Source organism: Lytechinus variegatus, chromosome 18, assembly GCF_018143015.1.
Source record: "Lytechinus variegatus isolate NC3 chromosome 18, Lvar_3.0, whole genome shotgun sequence".
Classification (NCBI taxonomy): domain Eukaryota; kingdom Metazoa; phylum Echinodermata; class Echinoidea; order Temnopleuroida; family Toxopneustidae; genus Lytechinus; species Lytechinus variegatus.
In genome coordinates, this window is record NC_054757.1 from 13,747,088 (window position 1) to 13,765,631 (window position 18,544).

The window sequence follows — 18,544 nt, forward strand, 5'->3', positions numbered from 1 at the left end:
GATTTTTATACAGGGCTGAACAAGACTCGAGTACTTTTCTCCTATGACCAAAATGCTTCTCAACTTTGGTACGAAAATTTATTCACTGAAATTGTCTGCTTTTAATGATAAGATTTTATTTGTTATTATTTTTAAATTGGATTGAAATTCACAACATTCACTCATTTTCTGCAAACTTTAATCAGGGCTCGACATTAGCAGTGGCCCGCTGGCCCCGGGAAACCAAAAATGAGAGTTGGGCCACAAAATTCTGTAAAAGCCTGCAATTGGTTGCCTAGTTGGGCTACCAAAGTTTTGATAAATTGTAATGTTTTCTATTGTTTTAGAGCCACCAAGAATAAGAAATTGATGATTTTGGTGAACCGATCGGGCCACCATGAAAAAAAGTTAGTGTGGAGCCTTGCTTTAATGAATTTTTTTTTTTTTATTAATTGTAGAATCGCTTCGAATTGCTTTTTAATTTCATCCCAGCACACTTGGCATTTATGCAATGTACTCAACTACTAAAACAAAATATGGCAAAAATGAAATAGTTCAAGAAAGTAAATGAGAAGGAGTCTTGGAAACACCCCAAAACTTTAAAGAAATCCATTTCACTATTCAGGATCTCTTCAATAACCAGATCGCACATCTGCTTGGGTCACAGGGATCAAATTCGACTATCCTTCACATAAGATGTCATCATAAATAGGTAACCTCTGACTCTTTATCACAGTCAAGGGTATAGCTTAAAGGTATGGCTGAACTTTGCATGCAGTAGGCCCCATATTTCAAAATGATGATTTTTTTTCTTCACTTACATGAGAGCTTTTGGAGAGGGGCATCAAAATCATGATTTTTTTATTTTCAAGAAATTTTGAGTTATTAATCATTCATCCATTCATTCATTCACTGATGTACATGTATTTACCTTAGTAAAGGATTTAAATTCAAAACAGCTAGATCCCTGCAGCTATTGATGACAAGGCACATGTTTTAAAGCACCATTAAAAACTCACAACTTTCCTACCATATAGTTGTTCAGATGATTTTTAATAGCAAAATCAAGCATTTCCATTTTGGGTCACTTTCTCTGATGAGTGCTCAAGAAAAAACATCAGAATGCCTATCTTAATACTACATTTAAGATTCAACCATATTTTCTAAAAGCTTTATACAGTATGATTAAACAACAATAATTACTATGCTAAATAAATAATGTAAAGATAAGAAATAAAAAGTCTAGAAATAGTAAATTTGATGAACTGTGGACTATGATTCTGATACTCAATTATGAGTCATATGTCAATGTGTAGGCCTATATTCTTTTGATGAATTTTACATTGTATTGTAATATCGAGGTACATAAGATTTTACAGGGTCCAAAATACCGAATCCAAAACATGGTTATATAGGGTGACCTACACACATAAATTTATTCTGCACTGCTCCCTATATCATGCATTCAAATACTTGACAATGACATGATGATAGACTTCAAAGCCTCTCTGGCTAATGCATTTGGGTTTGCCGCAATAAAATTGCCAATTACAATTATTCAATTATTCATTTATTCATGGAAGTTATATAAAGACAGCTAATTTTTGTCAGTAACAGCTGACCACATGTCCACAATATAAGCAATGACCTGGTTTAAATTCTATAGAGCTGACCCACTGAAGGTGTATTTTGTAAAGCCAGGGACAACAGCCACAATCTAATGGTGAGGTAATAGACTGCGTGGTGTGTTAAAAAACGAAGATGCCAAGACAATAAAATGGGAGTAATTTGAATTTATGCCTTGCGATTGAGCAGTTGTGGTTCTCGGTGACAGGATTTCTTGGATTTGAATTACGAGAGATGGTTTAACTAGCGTGTGCCACGCTCCTTGATTTATACAGGCCCTTGCGTTCAGACTGCACTACGAATTTGTATGCAGTTCCTAATACAGGCCAAGAGTGAAAACGATTTTAGCCCATGATTGGTCAAAAGTAAAAATGGCCCTAGATGCCCTGTGGATTGGCCTTGATGCCCCTCTAATTGGCCTTGGAGATTTAGCTGTAAATACCCTTTTCTTATTTTTCCCATCTACATGTATACGGTAAAATAGAGGCCTATATGCCCTATTGAAAGAGGCCTAGCCCTGAAAATAATGAAATTCAAGGACATTACACTGATAGGTCTGATTCCTTTAAAGGACAAGTCCACCCCAACAAAAACTTGATTTGAATAAAAAGAGAAAAATTCAACAAGCATAACACTGAAAATTTCATCAAAATCGGATGTAAAATAAGAAAGTTATGAAATTTCAAAATTTCGCTTCATTTCACAAAAACAGTTATATGAACGAGCCAGCTACATCCAAATGAGAGTCGATGATGTCATTCACTCACTATTTCTTTTGTTTTTTATTGTTTGAAATATGAAATATTTTTATTTTCTCGTCATTGTCATGTGAAATGAAGTTTCATTCCTCCCTGAACCCGTGGAATTCCATTATTTTAACATTTTGTGCTTCTGACAAGGAGGTCCTAATCGTCAAATTCGTAAAAATTGAAATATTGTATAATTCAAACAATAAAAAACAAAAGAAATAGTGAGTGAGTGACATCATCAACTCTCTCATTTGGATGTAACTGGCTCGTTCATATAATTATTTTGTTAAAAATAAGCGAAACTTTGAAATGTCATAACTTTCTTATTTTACATCCGATTTTGATGAAATTTTCAGCATTGTGCTTGTCTGATTTTTCTCTATTGATTCAAATCAACATTTTTCTGAGGTGGACTTGACCTTTAAGTAGCCTACCCATATGATCCACCACAAAATTGGTCCCATTAATAGTAGTTGGTCCAATTTGGTATCTCTCAAAAAGCCCCTTACTCTCAATTAAAGCTTTGGTGTCATACCCAAATGGATCCTGAATGGACCAAACAAGATTTTCTGAAAATAACCTTTTCTTAGGACTGTAGTACATGTATATGGTTCCTATTAATTATAGACCCTTTCTCATAAGCAAATTCTTTGCCCTACATTTCCAAAAGCGTGTTTAACAAAATATTTGCTCGCCTGAACACACCCTGGGGGTCACATCTGGTTGCCTGTAGAATGCAAGGCTAACAGATTTATCTTAATTACTGAAGGCATGAACCTGCAGTTTGAACTAGAAGGTAGAAAAAAAACCTGAAATGAAATATGATCTACAAGTGAAGTAAATTTGTGGAATATCTTTTAAAGGTCATGTCAGGCCAGAGAGTTTTTTATCAGTTGCTCCTCTTTTACCGCTTTACTGTTTGATATTTAATCTCCTAATTATTGGTGGCCTGTTTACGGTGTCTGTAAACAGGCAAACACACAGTCAGCCACCCCCCCCCCCTTTTATTGATTTCATTATGATGATTAACAATTTATTATGCTTCCAGATGAACTTCTTCAATATATACGAAATGGGTCATCAAGGGGGAGAATGCAGTTTTGAAACTATGGCTGCTGTATACCATACATTTCGAGTTCTGTATTTGGTTATGGTTTTCTATCTTATCTTGATTGAAATATCATTTAGTTTTCCTAAATTTCAGTATCATTTTATCAATATTTGGAGGTTAACTGACATACAGTTAAACACTTTCTAGGCCTCAATCTTAATTACTCAGTACAAAAACAATGATGAAAATGAGCAGGTTTTTCCTGAAATTTCAAACAAAATATTTAAATCTTTTTATAATTTTATTACTTCATAATATTATTTTAAGGTGGAACATTGTCGTATAAATCTACAAAATACTTTCTCAAACTCTCGCTTGACTCTTCAAGAAAATAAAAGCCGAATATTTTAGCAGGTTACTGCGTGCATTGATTTGTAATTAGAAAGACACTAAGCATTTCATGTACATATATATGTAAGTTATCATAACCTTTAATTTCAATCTTCTGTTCTTCCAGAAAGTATTGACATTTACTTCATCAAACCATTTCCTTTCGGTCCAAACATCAATACGGTCTTCCCTCCAAGATGCCTGCACAAGGGACCTGGGTCCAGTCTTACAAAGAGTCACGATTGATCCATTCGCCCTCAACTATATGGAAATCCATCAATGTCATAATTTTTCATACCAGTAATGAACATTCTTCTTTGTAAACACACGGGAGCTCACTGAATTGTCAAGAAAACAATGAATGTATGAGTATACTTCATATTTAGAATACATTTTGAACAAACGTACATTTCAGGGCCCCGTCTTACAAAGAGTTACGATTGATCCGATCAATCGCAACTATGGACGGCCAGCAACGTCAACATCTATTATGCATGTTTGTTCAAAATATTTTCTAGCTATGATGCATACTCATGCATTCATTGTTTTCTTGATAATTCACTGCGCTTCTCTTTGCATACAGAGGACATTGTGCAAATTTTTCGTAGAAAAACATTATGACACTGATGGATTTCCATAGAGTTAAGATTGATCAGATCAATCGTAACTCTTTGTAAGACAGAGCCCTGATGTTGGCGTTGCTGGTGGGTGTCTCATAAAGCTGTTCGTAAAGTTACGAACAACTTTACGCACGACTGGAACATGTTCTTAGGTCATGACTCAGTTATACAGGGGTATCACATAGCACAAGAAAGGATCACCAGTCGTGCGTAAAGTCATTCGTATCTTACGAATAGCTTTATGAAACACCCACCTGGCTTTTCATAGTTATGGTAGATCAGATCAATCGCAACACTTCGTGAGACGGGGTCCTGATATCTGCTTGTTAGGACACAGCTATGATGAAGACCACTCGCTTTATCAAGATCAATGGGGAATCAATAGCCCTGGCCAAAATTGAATTTCCCCGCTCAGAAGTTTGCGGCAGAAGAAATTAGATTTCTTGCATGAGTTAATTATAGTCTTATGATACCTTGCGTAATGAGATTAGATCACGGGCCATCCCCCTGGCAGGGTTTCAAGGCGAAACGGAGAGCGCGAAACCCCCGAAGACGGGGGATGTCTGGGCATATTACGCTGGTATTCATCTTGGATATCAGGAATGGTGGGAGCATGGAGCTCGTGGGAGGATCATAACAGCACAGTGAGAAATCTATTCAAAAGCATCTTCTCCTAAGAGTTCAAATGGTCATCTCGATTAAAACAGAAAGAGGATGTAATCTCCTCATTCTTCATGCCAATCGTGGAGATATAATGTATGAGGGGAAAAATGAGGAAAACAATATCAGTGACTAAATCTACAAATTGTTCAGAACACTAAATATACCTATTTTGTGAAGATTTTTTTTTAATAACTAATTTATTTAGTTATCCTTCTTTTTTTGGGGGGGGATCATATGAAGTTTTGAATGAGCTTGATCATTAGTACTCTACTACCTTTTTATATTCCATTCTACATGTAATTGGAAATTGTTCAAGATTATCTTTTCATATAAATCTAGTTATTGAAAGTTAATTTGTTTTTTCATCCCTTTATTCTCATCTTCTTCATTGTAACTTAACCACTAGACCACAAGGTGCAACGTACCCAAAAAGTTCAGCGTAAGTAGGCCTTTCTTGTGAAAGTTGAAGCTTTACCTTAAGCGTGAGAGTAGTTTAAACATAAATAGCATTAAATGTGATCTTTCACAGTTGGGGAACCTTTCTTCCTAATCCAATACATTACATGTCAGCTTAGAGCAAGTGGGGAAATTAATTCACTAAATCTCATTGTGAAGTCAGTGAACTTGCACATGTTGCGCTTCCACCTCACCTCAACTCGCCCACAAGAACGAGAACATCACAAACACAATCAAGCAACCGAGCACCTCAAGAAAACAAAAAGCGCATCACTTTCCTCTCCGATTCCATCTCTGTCATCTTCCGAGATGTTCTGACAAATCCAAGACACAATCGGGGTGCTTGAGCTAAAAACCCAAAAGCCCACGGGCCAGCACACCTTATAGTCCCATCACCGACAGTGTCAAAACTAATGAAAGATTCATGAGTCGCTAGGGGCAACTACAACGATCATGTGAGTGCCCCTAAAGATGGCGGCTGCTTTTGTGTCTCGAGCTCTGGGCCAAGGAGTGAGAAAATTAACTCCTCCATGTTAGTCTCTGGCTGCAAACACTAATAGGTTTGCGCTGGAGTGATTCAACATATTTTAATAGAGTTGAGCATGCAATGTGTTCGTGTTGATTTCTTGTTCAGAGCTCATATTCATAAAACATGAATAAGCCTAGTTATTGCCTAATTACACGGGCCAAATTACACAATCAGGTGATTACCAGACTTATTAAGGTTTTATAAAGTGGTATTGTTGGCCCTGATGTATATGGACTTATTATGGACTGTAATTTCCATAATGACCACAAGGTCATCTCAGTCAGTTATTTGCAATGATAATTTGAGTTGATCTATTCAAAATAGGAATAGTGGGCCGAGTTTGTACACATAAAGTAAGCTGACATCTCCAATTTGTATCTTATCATCAAGCACATTGTGTGAAATACCTAATAAATAAGCTTTTAGAAAGCCAGGGAGTGTCACTTAGATATGCTTTTCTCATTTAAACTTCAAGTGCTTTTTTTCTATTCATATTTCTTCCATCAATAACTTCTGTAAATTTCACATTATTTTATATGAATGAATCCAAAGTCAATCCAATAGACAGAAAAATGTTCAGTTTCAAGATGAAAGGCTTTTGATTTCAGGGTCCATTTTGACTCAGTGATATCAAATAACAATGTTGTCATGCACCAATAACAATGAAACAAACGCTTCATATTTCACAGCATTCGTCCTTCATCTCATGAGCATATTCATGATGGATGCATAACTAACACAAAATGTTGCTAAACTATAGAATTCATAAGTTTGTTATTTGTAATCAGATTTGATAAAATTATCAAAGTTTTGCTCAGTGTATTTCACTCTAATACTGAGATAATAAAAGCCTGGAGTATTGCTTTAACCCATTGGCAAAGCTCATTAATATTGATGATATCCATTGTTATTGTTATCATTATTATTATGGCCGCACAGAGCGGAATTAATGTTAGTTCGATTCTCCTCACAACTCTCTGGTTTAAGCAATAACATTGAAATTACCCAACTACATGTTGCACTGCTATAAGCCAGCTAACCCTGCTGTTTAGCAGGGCCAGATAGCATTGTACTATTTGATCCACCATTCTAGCTCACAATTATGGTAAAATGTACTCTGAAACCAAAGTTGTCTCAAAAGGTGGTGCTACACCATCCCAAGTTTGCTCAATCTCGAGATTTTAGCCTGATCGGCCCTCTTCGCGATTAATCTCGAGATTCAAGAAACCCCATCTCCTTCATCGCAAAAAGAGCGATTCCTGCTCGAGCGAGGCATCAATGCATTATGGTCTGACGCTGTGAATAATAATCCTGAATGCGTCTACACCTACGAATTAGCACGATAATTCATAAAATAGCGTGGTATTTTGCAAATAATCCCAAGTTGATTTGGGATTGCAATCTCGAGATTAATCCTACGAACTAGCACGATAATTGCGTCTCCATTGCAAATCATCTTGAGATTGTTCAGATCGGGATAACTTGCCAGATCAGAAATAGCGTGCTAATTTGAAAACTTGTGATGGTGCAGACGGCCCTGATAGCATAAATTAAGTTCACCAAAGAAGAGATAGTGCCCACACATCTGTATACCTTGAGACTCAATTTCTGAAAAATTCCTTTCACTTTTTCCCCAACCTCTGATGGACACCTCATGACCTTTGTTGTTGCTTGATTGTGGAGAATAATCCGTCCTTGGAATCATTAGTCCAATATTGATTTGTTAGTGACCATAATACTATAATAGCCCAAGCATTGACCAGAGAAATTGGATTTGCCCAACTCACATACAAGGAACATGTCGATATGGATTAGCAGGAGGTTTTTCACACAGCCTCATTCACATTTTTTTCTGTTTGGACAGTGACAGCTTGCTGCTCTTGCAAACATTGCTGTATTCAAGAATAATTACATGTAAGAAAAACAAAACAATTATATTGATTGGAAAATTGAAGCCTACAATTTAACATAGATTACATCATGAACAACACGATCAGAAAGACGGACTTGAATGCAAAATTGACAATTTGGAAATAAACACACAGAGAACAGGATAAGAATCCAATGATATTTCTAATTTTTTTCAGAACTACATTGATTGAAAAAGAGTCCTTTTGAAAGAAAAAAATCAAGAGGTTGCATCAATCAATTGTAGAAAGGTTAATAATACCAAATAAGGTACTGTTTAAGTTCTGTATTTCCGGTAAAGGAACACAGGGCCTATAGATCTATTTGAGGAGGTCTGTATTTCAACATCTAGACCAGGTGCACTGGGCCAAGAGGACTAACTTGAATAGAGAAAAGAAAACCACAGATATCAATTGAAGCTTGATTGTAAAATAGTCTAAATCTATAACTTCACAGGGAGCAGCACGTCCACACTTCAAATTCATGAATGGGGTCCCTTCCCAGTAATTAATACCAAAGCATAATGTAGAATCGGCATCGATAGCCACCAAAGAATGGCAAGAGTGCGAGTAATAGGCCTATTACTTCCATTTGAGCATCACAGGAAAAATTGCCAGAGACTTAACATTTAAGAAATGGGTAGCAATCCCCTTCCAATTTTCTTACAAAAATTACATTTTTTTTCTTACCAAAAGAGGCCCTTTCACCCCTCTCTTCTCCCTCCCTTTACCCCTCCTCCAATCACCCCTGCCCCTCTTTTCCTACCTCCCTCTGTTCCTTGCCCCCTTCCCCCTCTCTCTTCCTCCCCTTTCATGCATTGTACCTCCCTCTCTTTCTATCTCTTCCTATCTCTCTTTGGTTTTCTGCCATTCAGGTTGATTAAGTTCTTGCAAAATTGCTCAAAAATATTTCATTTTTACATCTCTAGTACGGTATCTGTCATTCTCCCCCATGAAGTACTTCCTCTTCATGCCGTATTGCTAAATTCTCACCCCTTGCACTTTGTAAAAAGTTTAATCGGTCACTATCACACTTCAGAACTAAACAGCACCCTTTCAGACGAACTGTCTGCCCTTTGAGAGACTCACAAGTGCCACAGAAGACAGTAAACACAGACCCTACTGCAATTTGGAATCACAGGATTTGCATACTAAAACTTCCCCCATAAAAGTGACAGATTACAATAGATTCAATGGCAATCCTTGATTGCATCTCTCATTGAAAGTCAACTCCAGCTCACAAAGAAAGTGATTAAATCCTGGAGGGGGTGACGAATGGGCAGAGGGACAAAAAGATCTTGTCTTGGCCATCTTTTGTCCAGGAGCTGCATAAATTTTGAATGGCTCAAAGGGTGGGCTTCAAGGAGTGTCAGAAGAGTGACAAAAGAATATTAGACACCACTCCAGGGCTCTGACTGTGCGGTGGTATTAATGAGATGGTTTTATGAATAAACCTCAATTACCCTCAGAAGTGTGAGATCTCTGTATCTAGTATAGGGATACATGGCAACACTTACCACTGTATATAACATCCACAGTACAACGAAGGAACAATATATAATATGGTAGGCCTACAATACAGTCAGCAACATGCACTTTCATATTTGAAAAAAATCACAGGAGTCACTGTAATCACAGCATATTGCTCATCAATATGTGGCTTTGGGAAACAACATCTACATTACATGTGTAGGCTTTATATGTACAATACATGATCTTTCTCAGCTTAGAAACAACCCAAAAAGACATAAGACAACATAATCATACTACACTTTTGAGTACTTTAGTATTCTAAAGTGCAGGCAAGTTGCACACTACTATAAAACACCAAATTTAGAAGAAGCCAACAAAGATTTATAAGAGCAAAAAAAAATGCTGCCTTTACACAATGGTACCCATATTTGGGATTCACATTTTCGGAGAATAACTGTCATTTTAGGAAATAAGAACAATAATATGAAGTATGTAACATATTCTTTATATATTTCTTTCTTTCTTATTTCTCTCGTTCAGGCTCTCCCGTCTCTGCCTCTTCCTTTCTCCTCTGAATCCATCCTTCTCTTGGCCAATCTCTCTTTCTCACCATCTCTTCAGCTCTTTCTTTATAAACATCAAAGAATGTGATGCATACGTTAATTCATTAAAATGTTAGGGCAGGAGGTTTACAACAAAGAATAACAATATCATGATTGGACATGCGGTGTGCCACTTGTACATTTTGTCAGCGCAGTCTGGAGAGCACTTTATTGTATTGTACAGGTTTGCCCATTTTATGAATTGTACAAATAATTGTGAATGAGCCTCAGATGCGAAGACGCAACCAACAAACGCCTAATGAACAAGACGGATGCGACTCTGGATTGAAAGCTAGTGGACATCATGCTGTGTCTTTGTGCCGGTGTAAAGAATGGCCTAGTCTGCTTTCAAGCAGCTTTGTCCCCCCAAAAAAATGAGCATTATATGAATTATAAAACCTGATCTGATTTTAAATGCTTTAGAATTAAGCATGCATTCATGGCTTAGCATTGCAAGACTTTCAACAAAACATCATTCCACTGTATACTCTATCATGTTCAGCAGGCTTCTTCTGTAAGTTCTTTTCTGAACAAGAACATTGATAGTTTGATACAGGCGTACTGTACTCTTAGGTCATCTTTCTGTCAATTTCTCTTTTTGATGACCTTATCAATTAAGTTTCTCTTTGCTTGGGCTGAAGTAGAGCCTAATATTGATTCCAATTGATATTCAATAAATATGACTCATAAAATCAGTGGTTATTCAACAAGCTTTTTGTGATCCATGATAACAATATCAAGACCTTAGGCAAGGAAAAAAGACAAAACCATTGAACAAATTAGAATTTCTTTATTTTAGATCATGATTGATGCTTTAAAAACAGATTTTATGAACTCAAAAATCATTCATCTCTCTTTTTATAAGGGATCCATTGTGAAAATTCTTTGTTTCCTTCTCTACACAATGTCTATATTGTAATATCAGCAGATACTCTGGAGCCATCCTTAGAGCTCATAAAATCTTTTGTAATATTTATGATAGGGACACAAAAGTAAATGACGATTAATATTAGGCCTTATACATTAAAGAGTCAAATGTAGCCCTATAATTGAAAGAAAAAAAAATATTTTCAAATTCAATAAACTTATTTTTTCATGAATGCTACCAATAGTACTTATATGCCAGTAATTGCCACCAGGGGATATAATATAATATATATTTCATAAAACATATTTTCAGTCAGATTCTACGATTAATTTGTTATCAACCAACCAGATGCAAGGATTTCAAAGTTCATCATGGTAAAATCAGATAGAATTGTCTTGTGGAAAGTTCTCAGATAGAGCTTTAAACAGAGAGAAATTCTCATTTTTTAGCAATACTCCGAGTCTCTATAGCTCTTTGGTCAAGATTGAGTTGTAGTAAGACCAATTTATGTGACCCAAACAAAAACACACAGACCTACATCTATACATGTACATGTAGCAAAATATTAATAACCAATCCACAAAAGAGGCCTACATAATGCTCAAACACCTGTAGGTGTTCATTAGTTACTGTTCAAGACAAGTATCGGGATATTACCAGATGGTGCTAAAATTAAAAAAAATCAAGATCCCAACCTAAAAAAAATTACACAAGAGCACAAAGAAATGGTTGAAAAGGCAGCAATAGTCACACTGATGAGAGAGGCTGAAAAACTACCAAATATCTTATCACAATAGATAGGAGCAATCTGCAACACATTAAACTACTTAAACCAAGGAGGTAGAAAGAAAACTGTTATCCACACCATTTTGCTATCACACAACCCAATCTTGGCTTTTGTGCATCTCAGACAAGTATTTTGGTAATTACCAAACAGGCTCCCACTACTAACATATTTCACAAGATGATAGCATGATTCAGGAAATTTTATGGTCTCTATTTAATTGCATCTCCCTTTAATACCAACAATAAATGGACGGGGTGGTCTGTTCCAGACTTGGAATTATTTGGGTTGTACCAGATCTCTAAGATGAGACCTACTTTCAAGAGATGTCAGATACATGTTATCTGTCTGTAGTCCTATTTAGTGAACAACAATCAGCTCCAATAATATAGCTGGCCAACCAACACAACAAAAAATATACTCCAAACTAACAATATGATGCAGCTCATACGGGAGCTCATTAATAAAGAGTGAATCCAAATACAGGTTATCCCAGTACTTATACTAAAACTCTTGTGAAATGGTTCTAGAGTTGGAGTATTCAAACAATGGAACTAAATATTGGAAGGTCGACCTGTACAGAATTTACTGTCTGTATTCTCATCTTTGTCATTTTTCTAGCATGCACTACTGCACTTCAGAATGTTCTTTAGCAGAACATCATGCTCCCAAAATTCCCATTCATTGCCTTGATGAAATACAGGCATAAAAAGCATCTTTTCTCTAAAATTATAATCACAATTTAGTGACTAGCACCGAGAATTCAATACCCTTTTTAGACAGGCTAAAATTTCCTTAACCCCGTACTATTGGTGGGGCTAAATGGCAATTTAGCCCCACCTATAGTACGGGGTTAAGCTTAGCCCACTTTCGTTTTACACAGCGTTTTTGCAAAGTGGGCTAACCCCACCTATAGTACGGGATTATTTGGCCCTGCAAAAAAGCAGGGTTATCCCACCAATTGCGGTGCTAAGAGCAATAGTACGGGGTTAAGATCGCATGTGTAAAACGAAAGTGGGCTAAGCTTAAATAGTACGGGGTTAAGGAAATTGCGAGTGAAGCACTTGTACTACGAATGATCGACAAAAACCACTAGTCCGGGGTTAGCGAGTTTCGTGTGTAAAAAGCAAGCATTCCTTATCCGGGGTTAGCAATAACAATTTGGCATGTGTGAAAAGGAAAAAAAATAGTACGGGGTTAAGGATAGTACGGGGTTAGCGATAGTCCGGGGTTAAGAAAATCCTGTGTAAAAAGGGCACTAGTGTTTACTGAAAAATAAGTGAAGTGACATCGATACCACCAGGGAAGCAATTTGAGATGGGAAGGTTTTAATGTTATAATTGGGACTCCAGCAGAGGGGTGCAGTGTGCACCCCAGCAGGGCGGTGGAGGGGTGCAGTGGGGTGCATCATGTAAAGGATCATTTTTCACAACATTTGGTAGGTTCTGAGGGAATAAACATGGATTGGTTTATACCACAGAGCGATCAGTACGCAGCTGAAGCGATCTGAGAAGGTGTATGGGGAGTTGGAGATGATATTGAAGTTGTCATTGTGACAGATAGTGGGTCACACAAGGTTATTCCACGAGACATGTTTCAAATCAACAGAAAATCAGATATTCAATTCACATCCTTGCAAAGTATAATACCTTTTTTTTCTTGCCTTTAATTTGGAGAGATAAACATTAAAAACTGAGTTTGGATAAACTTTCAGCACAAGACTGTGTTTGCCATTATTTTCAAAGAAATACATAAGCATGATCTAATGAATCAAATCTATACGAATGGTATATATCCATTTGTCATGTTACAAAGATTAAGAATCATCTAAGTTTGTTTTTTGCAAGTCATAAATTTCACCTACATATTCCCCCCCCCCCCCATCTCATCTCACACAGTCTCTTAATTCCCTCTCCGCATCCCCTCACTTCTCACTTCCCTCTTAATACTAATTCAGAGCTACCAAGTCTCACACATTATGCGTGAGACTCAAACATTTTGGACTCTTGTTCATCCCCTCAAATCTCGGTCTCACACAACTATCACAGCCTATCCCCATATACATTTTACACAATGTCTGTGATCTCACTCAGATTCACAGAAAATCTCACGCATAACTGGTCTTTAAACTTGGGATCTCTGCTAATTGCTTTTAATTTTATAATTTTAGTCACACCACTTTGCAATTGTTTATTACCAAACTTTTGACATGCACAATGCTTCCCATCTGCTTACATTTCTATCTTACCGACAATAATGGTCTACTTGGAAACGTCTAATTTGGGATAAACGACCTTACCTAGATTTGAGATGGTGAAATTCCTTGGAGGTTTCAGCACTCTTCTGGAGTAAGCAGAGCGGAGGCAGTCCAACTGCTCTTCATCTCCTCTCACAAGAATGGTCCAAGGCTCGAGGGTTCCAACAAGGCTTAGTCCTCGAATGCTTTCCGCCAACGCTTTATTCCAAACACTGTGCTTATTTTCCCGTTGTAACTCCTTGAAAAGTTCCTTTCCATTCCTAGCCGTGTGCCGGTGATGCGAGCTGGTAGCCGCCGAGGCATCGGTCTCTCCGCCCGCCGAGGGTTTGGGCGGGATGGGCGAGAAGATTATGGCGACTGAGTCCGGAACGAGGGTTACGTTTTTGCTCACGGATTTCCGATCCCTTGTTGGTGTTTTCTGCGACATTTTGTCTGATTGATCTTGTAAGCGACCTCCAAGTAATTATCCAATTAATTAAGAAGGGAATGGGATATTTGGAAGTTCAGCTCGAAAAAAACATCCCTCGACCAGTTGGTAGGGTCCTTCCGCTGCGAGTCAACTATCCATGTATGGACCATCTGAATCCATTCTCGCATGGATCACCGTCACCTGCATCGTACCCGACGCGACGTTCCGATCCTCGGCCCAGCGTACACGTTCGAATATTCGAACGTCTTTCGCTAGCTGGAGTGATGCGCTCTTGCGTGGACCTCGATGTATCCCTCTGGAGTTTCGTGCAGGATAATTTATCGGGAGAATAACAAAAGAATAGAAGAAAATTAAATAAAAAGGGTTTCATCGCTCTCTCTGTCAGCATCGCTGAGGAAGAAACCACAAAAAGATACAGAGTACCCCCCTTAAAAAAGGGGGAGAAGAAGCCGAGAAGAAGAAGAATGAGAAGTAGAACAGGAGGAGGGGAAGAAGACATGAGAAGAGGAACTGAATATACAATGATAACAAAATAGGCATAAACTAAAGAGAAAGAAAGAAAGAAAGAGAGAGGGAGAGAGAGAGAGAAAGAAAGAAAGAAAGAAAGAAAGAAAGTATAAGAAACTGTGTTTTTGAAAAATATTTCCCTTGTGATTCTGCTTTCAATAAATTGTTAAAAATAAATATCAAACTGAAAATTGATTTATAATTTAATGATTGAATATTCGTGTTAATCCCGGATATGATAGTCCGATACCTCATTCACACCTAGGCGGATGTCTGGATTGAATCCCTTTCTCTCTTTCCCCTGATAATCACTCAATTAATCCCTATAATGCTATCTCTTGTCTAGCTTCACTGGTTTCCCATTCTCTCTTGAAAATATACTTGACAGGATTAACCCCCAACAGGATCCAAAATGTGGCTTAAACTTGGGTTTCGTGTTAGCGTAAGAAAAACACAAATCGGAGTTAACTTTGGCTTTTCTATAGTACTTCATAGTATTTTTTGATTCCCTACTTTATATTATCTTATAAAGGCCAGATCGGTATTTTCATAAGGTTTTTCACTGTAAAACACAAATATAAGAACCTTCATGTACATTTCTTTGGGGGCAAAGGCTGGGGAAAATCATTTAGGCATATTAAAAGAAATATCTCCATATTTTTTTTCCATCGACCAATCCTCCAACGCGATCCGTCGACAGTGTGAGTTCTTCTCCCATTATCACTCAATATTAATTATGAATATTTAGATGGACGATATTTTTGGTAAAAAAAGTTTTAGACCGAGCGTAATAATTTTGCTTGTATAGTATCAAATAATTATTTTGTATGCTGTTCACAGTGTGCTGAGGGGTGCTATAGGTCTACAAGTACATTCATTTTTTTCTTTCTTTCTGCCACATTCATAAATGCCCCTTTTCACCTACCGAAGCCATATTGATTAGAGTGAAGAACATTCTGAACATAGTCCGATGAAAGCAATTAAAATTAAGCCTCTTGGTGAAAGAGAACATAAGAAAGAGCGAGAGAGAGAAAAAGAGAGTTAGGAAGTAGATATAAAAGGAAAGAAAGAAAGACAACCTCAAAGATCTAGGAATGGTATAATCAAAGGAGAAACCTGTCAATTGTGAGAATACCTTTTTATTCTGAGAGAGATTTCACACTTTCTGGAATCTCTTTTTCTCCCCAATTATTTTGCTGACATTTTTACATCGGTTCATTATTTTGTTGTTACACGGAAAGCGTTGCACATTTTACTATCTTATTCCAAAATATCAATACCAGTGTTGTAACGAGCCAAAACTTTTTTGAGGCAGGGGCGGTGTGACCGGGGGGAGCACTTGCCCCCCCCCCAAAAAAAAAAAATAATAATAATAAATGAAAATAAAAAAATTCCCCGTAGGAAAATGTGCTCTTTTTAAAAATATTTTTGATTTTTTAAACATTTTTAGTGAGATGTGCCCTTTTTCATAATGAAATATCCTTTTGGAAGTAAAACACAATATATTTTATGTCAGAAAATTGTAACCAAAAAATAGCTCGCGCTCGCATCAAGTATTGTTTAGTAAGGTACTCATTCTGTTCATGGCTACAAAAAAAATGCGTAGAATGTCCAGTTTTAAGGTTGGAATATCACAAATTTTCATCTCGCGCATCGTGCTCGCATTTTTCGATTGGTGAAATATGTATTTATGAGTCCGTAAATGCAGTCTTTATAACAGGATCCTTTTCTGGTCAGTGTATATATGAAAAATTTTAGCTCTCGCTTCGGGTCGGCGTTAATTTTTAAGAGTTAGATACACATCTTTTTCATAATTACCAAAAAACCCTGCTCGGAATGTTTAATTTTCATGTCTTATTACATGAAATGTCAAAAACTTTGAGATCGCAAGTCGCTCTAGCAACATGCCCTTAAAACAGCAATTAGCGCCATAATTTACTAAAGAGCGTGTTTTACAACTTCAGATTAACAATTTTTCAAAACCGCTCGCTCAAAACGCTCTCTCGCGGAAAAAATAAAGCCTAAATACATATCTTATCAATCAGTAATCATCTAAACAGGCTTTGCTCAACTTAATTACTACAACTACTTCACGCAGATGATAATCTCATGGTGAAAAAATCCGTTTGCACGAAAATGCCAATTTTGCCATATAAGTGCCCTTTTTTGCTTCCCCCCAACGAAAATACGTTCCGCCGCCCAAGTTTTGAGGGTCAATATCTTGCAAAAATGGATAAACAATTTCTGACAACTTTGTGAGAAAAGAAAACGAACAAGCGGAAATGTTGACATTTTTAACATGAAAATCAAATTTTGTGATAGATTGTGACTGATTTTAAAAGGTTACATAATTTCGCCCCCTTTCTTTATTTCCCCTCTTTCTGTCATTCTGTTGATTTTTCATGAAACAATTTTTTTTCATCTATTATCATTATTACTTTTTTTTTGGGGGGGGGGTAAATGCCTCCAATTCCCCTAGCCTAAAATCTTTACGTCAGTGATCTAAACATAGTGTTGCTGAAGCCATCCCTGAAACATTATCATCATGATGGAAAAGGCTTCTGTGACGTCCCACTTTTGAGAAAATAATTCCTTGCAACTTCACAAGGTCGTAGCAAAATTTTTAGAAACCACCAAATTATCTTGCTTTTGTGTTAGCGAGCTTCAGCGTGTTTATGTTAAAAGGATAATGGTTATCAAACGATAATGATGAAAGTTTAACATTTCATGTGATTCCCAAATGTTACACTCGTCATACTGATGTAAAAGACTAATTGTAGTAGGCCTGAATGTGTTTCGGGTGGAATTCTCTTCCTTTTTTTTTACATCATCTTTGACATGGTCTCTTCAATAAAGCTTCGAAATGTTCTCTGCAAGTATGTTATTATCATTATTTTGGGGGGTGGGGGATTTTTTAATAATTAAATTGTAAAAAGAAAGGTGAAACTGTGTATTTCATGGATTTAAGAAAATTTACTAATACATTGATACCTAAAAAATATTTTTCCAACAATCCGTTTCCCCTTTTTGATCTTCATTCCTCTTATCCTAATTCTGTCATCACTACCATTATTTAAGAAAATAATGTGAACAAGACCCAAATTTTCAGCACCATTGCCTCCAAAATCATGTCCATCATCATCATCATCATCATCATCATCATCATCTTCATCACCACCATCACCATCATCTCCATCATCTCCTTCATCATCATCATCATCATCATCATCATAATCTTCATCACCATCATCACTACCATCTTCATTATCATCATCATAGTGATCATCACCACCATGTCATCATTATCAATATAATTATCTCCACCATCATTATAATTATCATTGTCAATATCATCATCATCATCATCATCACTATCTTCATCACCAGCAGTAGTAAGAAAAGTACTAATCATTTTATCACCATTACGATGACTCTCGTCTGTATTATTCAAGTTTGTGTATTCCTTATCTTTAATCTGATTTGTGTGTTTACATTGATTTAACTATATTTTTAATTATTTTTTCAATTGAAACTGATAAGAAATCAGAAAAACTATCACAAAACACATTTATCACCACTTTTCCATTTCATTGTTCAGTTTATCTACAATTTCACACTACCAAATCAACTCAATATTCATTTGTCAAGTTAGA

The 18,544-nt window shown here is 36.7% G+C and overlaps 1 protein-coding gene across 1 annotated transcript; it reads right to left on the minus strand.

Moving 5' to 3' along the window:
* Positions 1 to 13,739: 13,739 nt before the first annotated feature.
* LOC121431836 (storkhead-box protein 1-like) lies at positions 13,740 to 14,643 on the minus strand. Its single transcript, XM_041629595.1, has one exon. The coding sequence runs from the start codon at positions 14,379 to 14,381 to the stop codon at positions 13,959 to 13,961; it is 423 nt and encodes a 140-aa protein (XP_041485529.1). The 5' UTR covers positions 14,382 to 14,643; the 3' UTR covers positions 13,740 to 13,958.
* Positions 14,644 to 18,544: the final 3,901 nt, after the last annotated feature.

Bases quoted from the DNA above. Each gene is read 5' to 3' on its own strand.
- LOC121431836 (XM_041629595.1), bottom strand. From the start codon at position 14,381: ATGTCGCAGAAAACACCAACAAGGGATCGGAAATCCGTGAGCAAAAAC.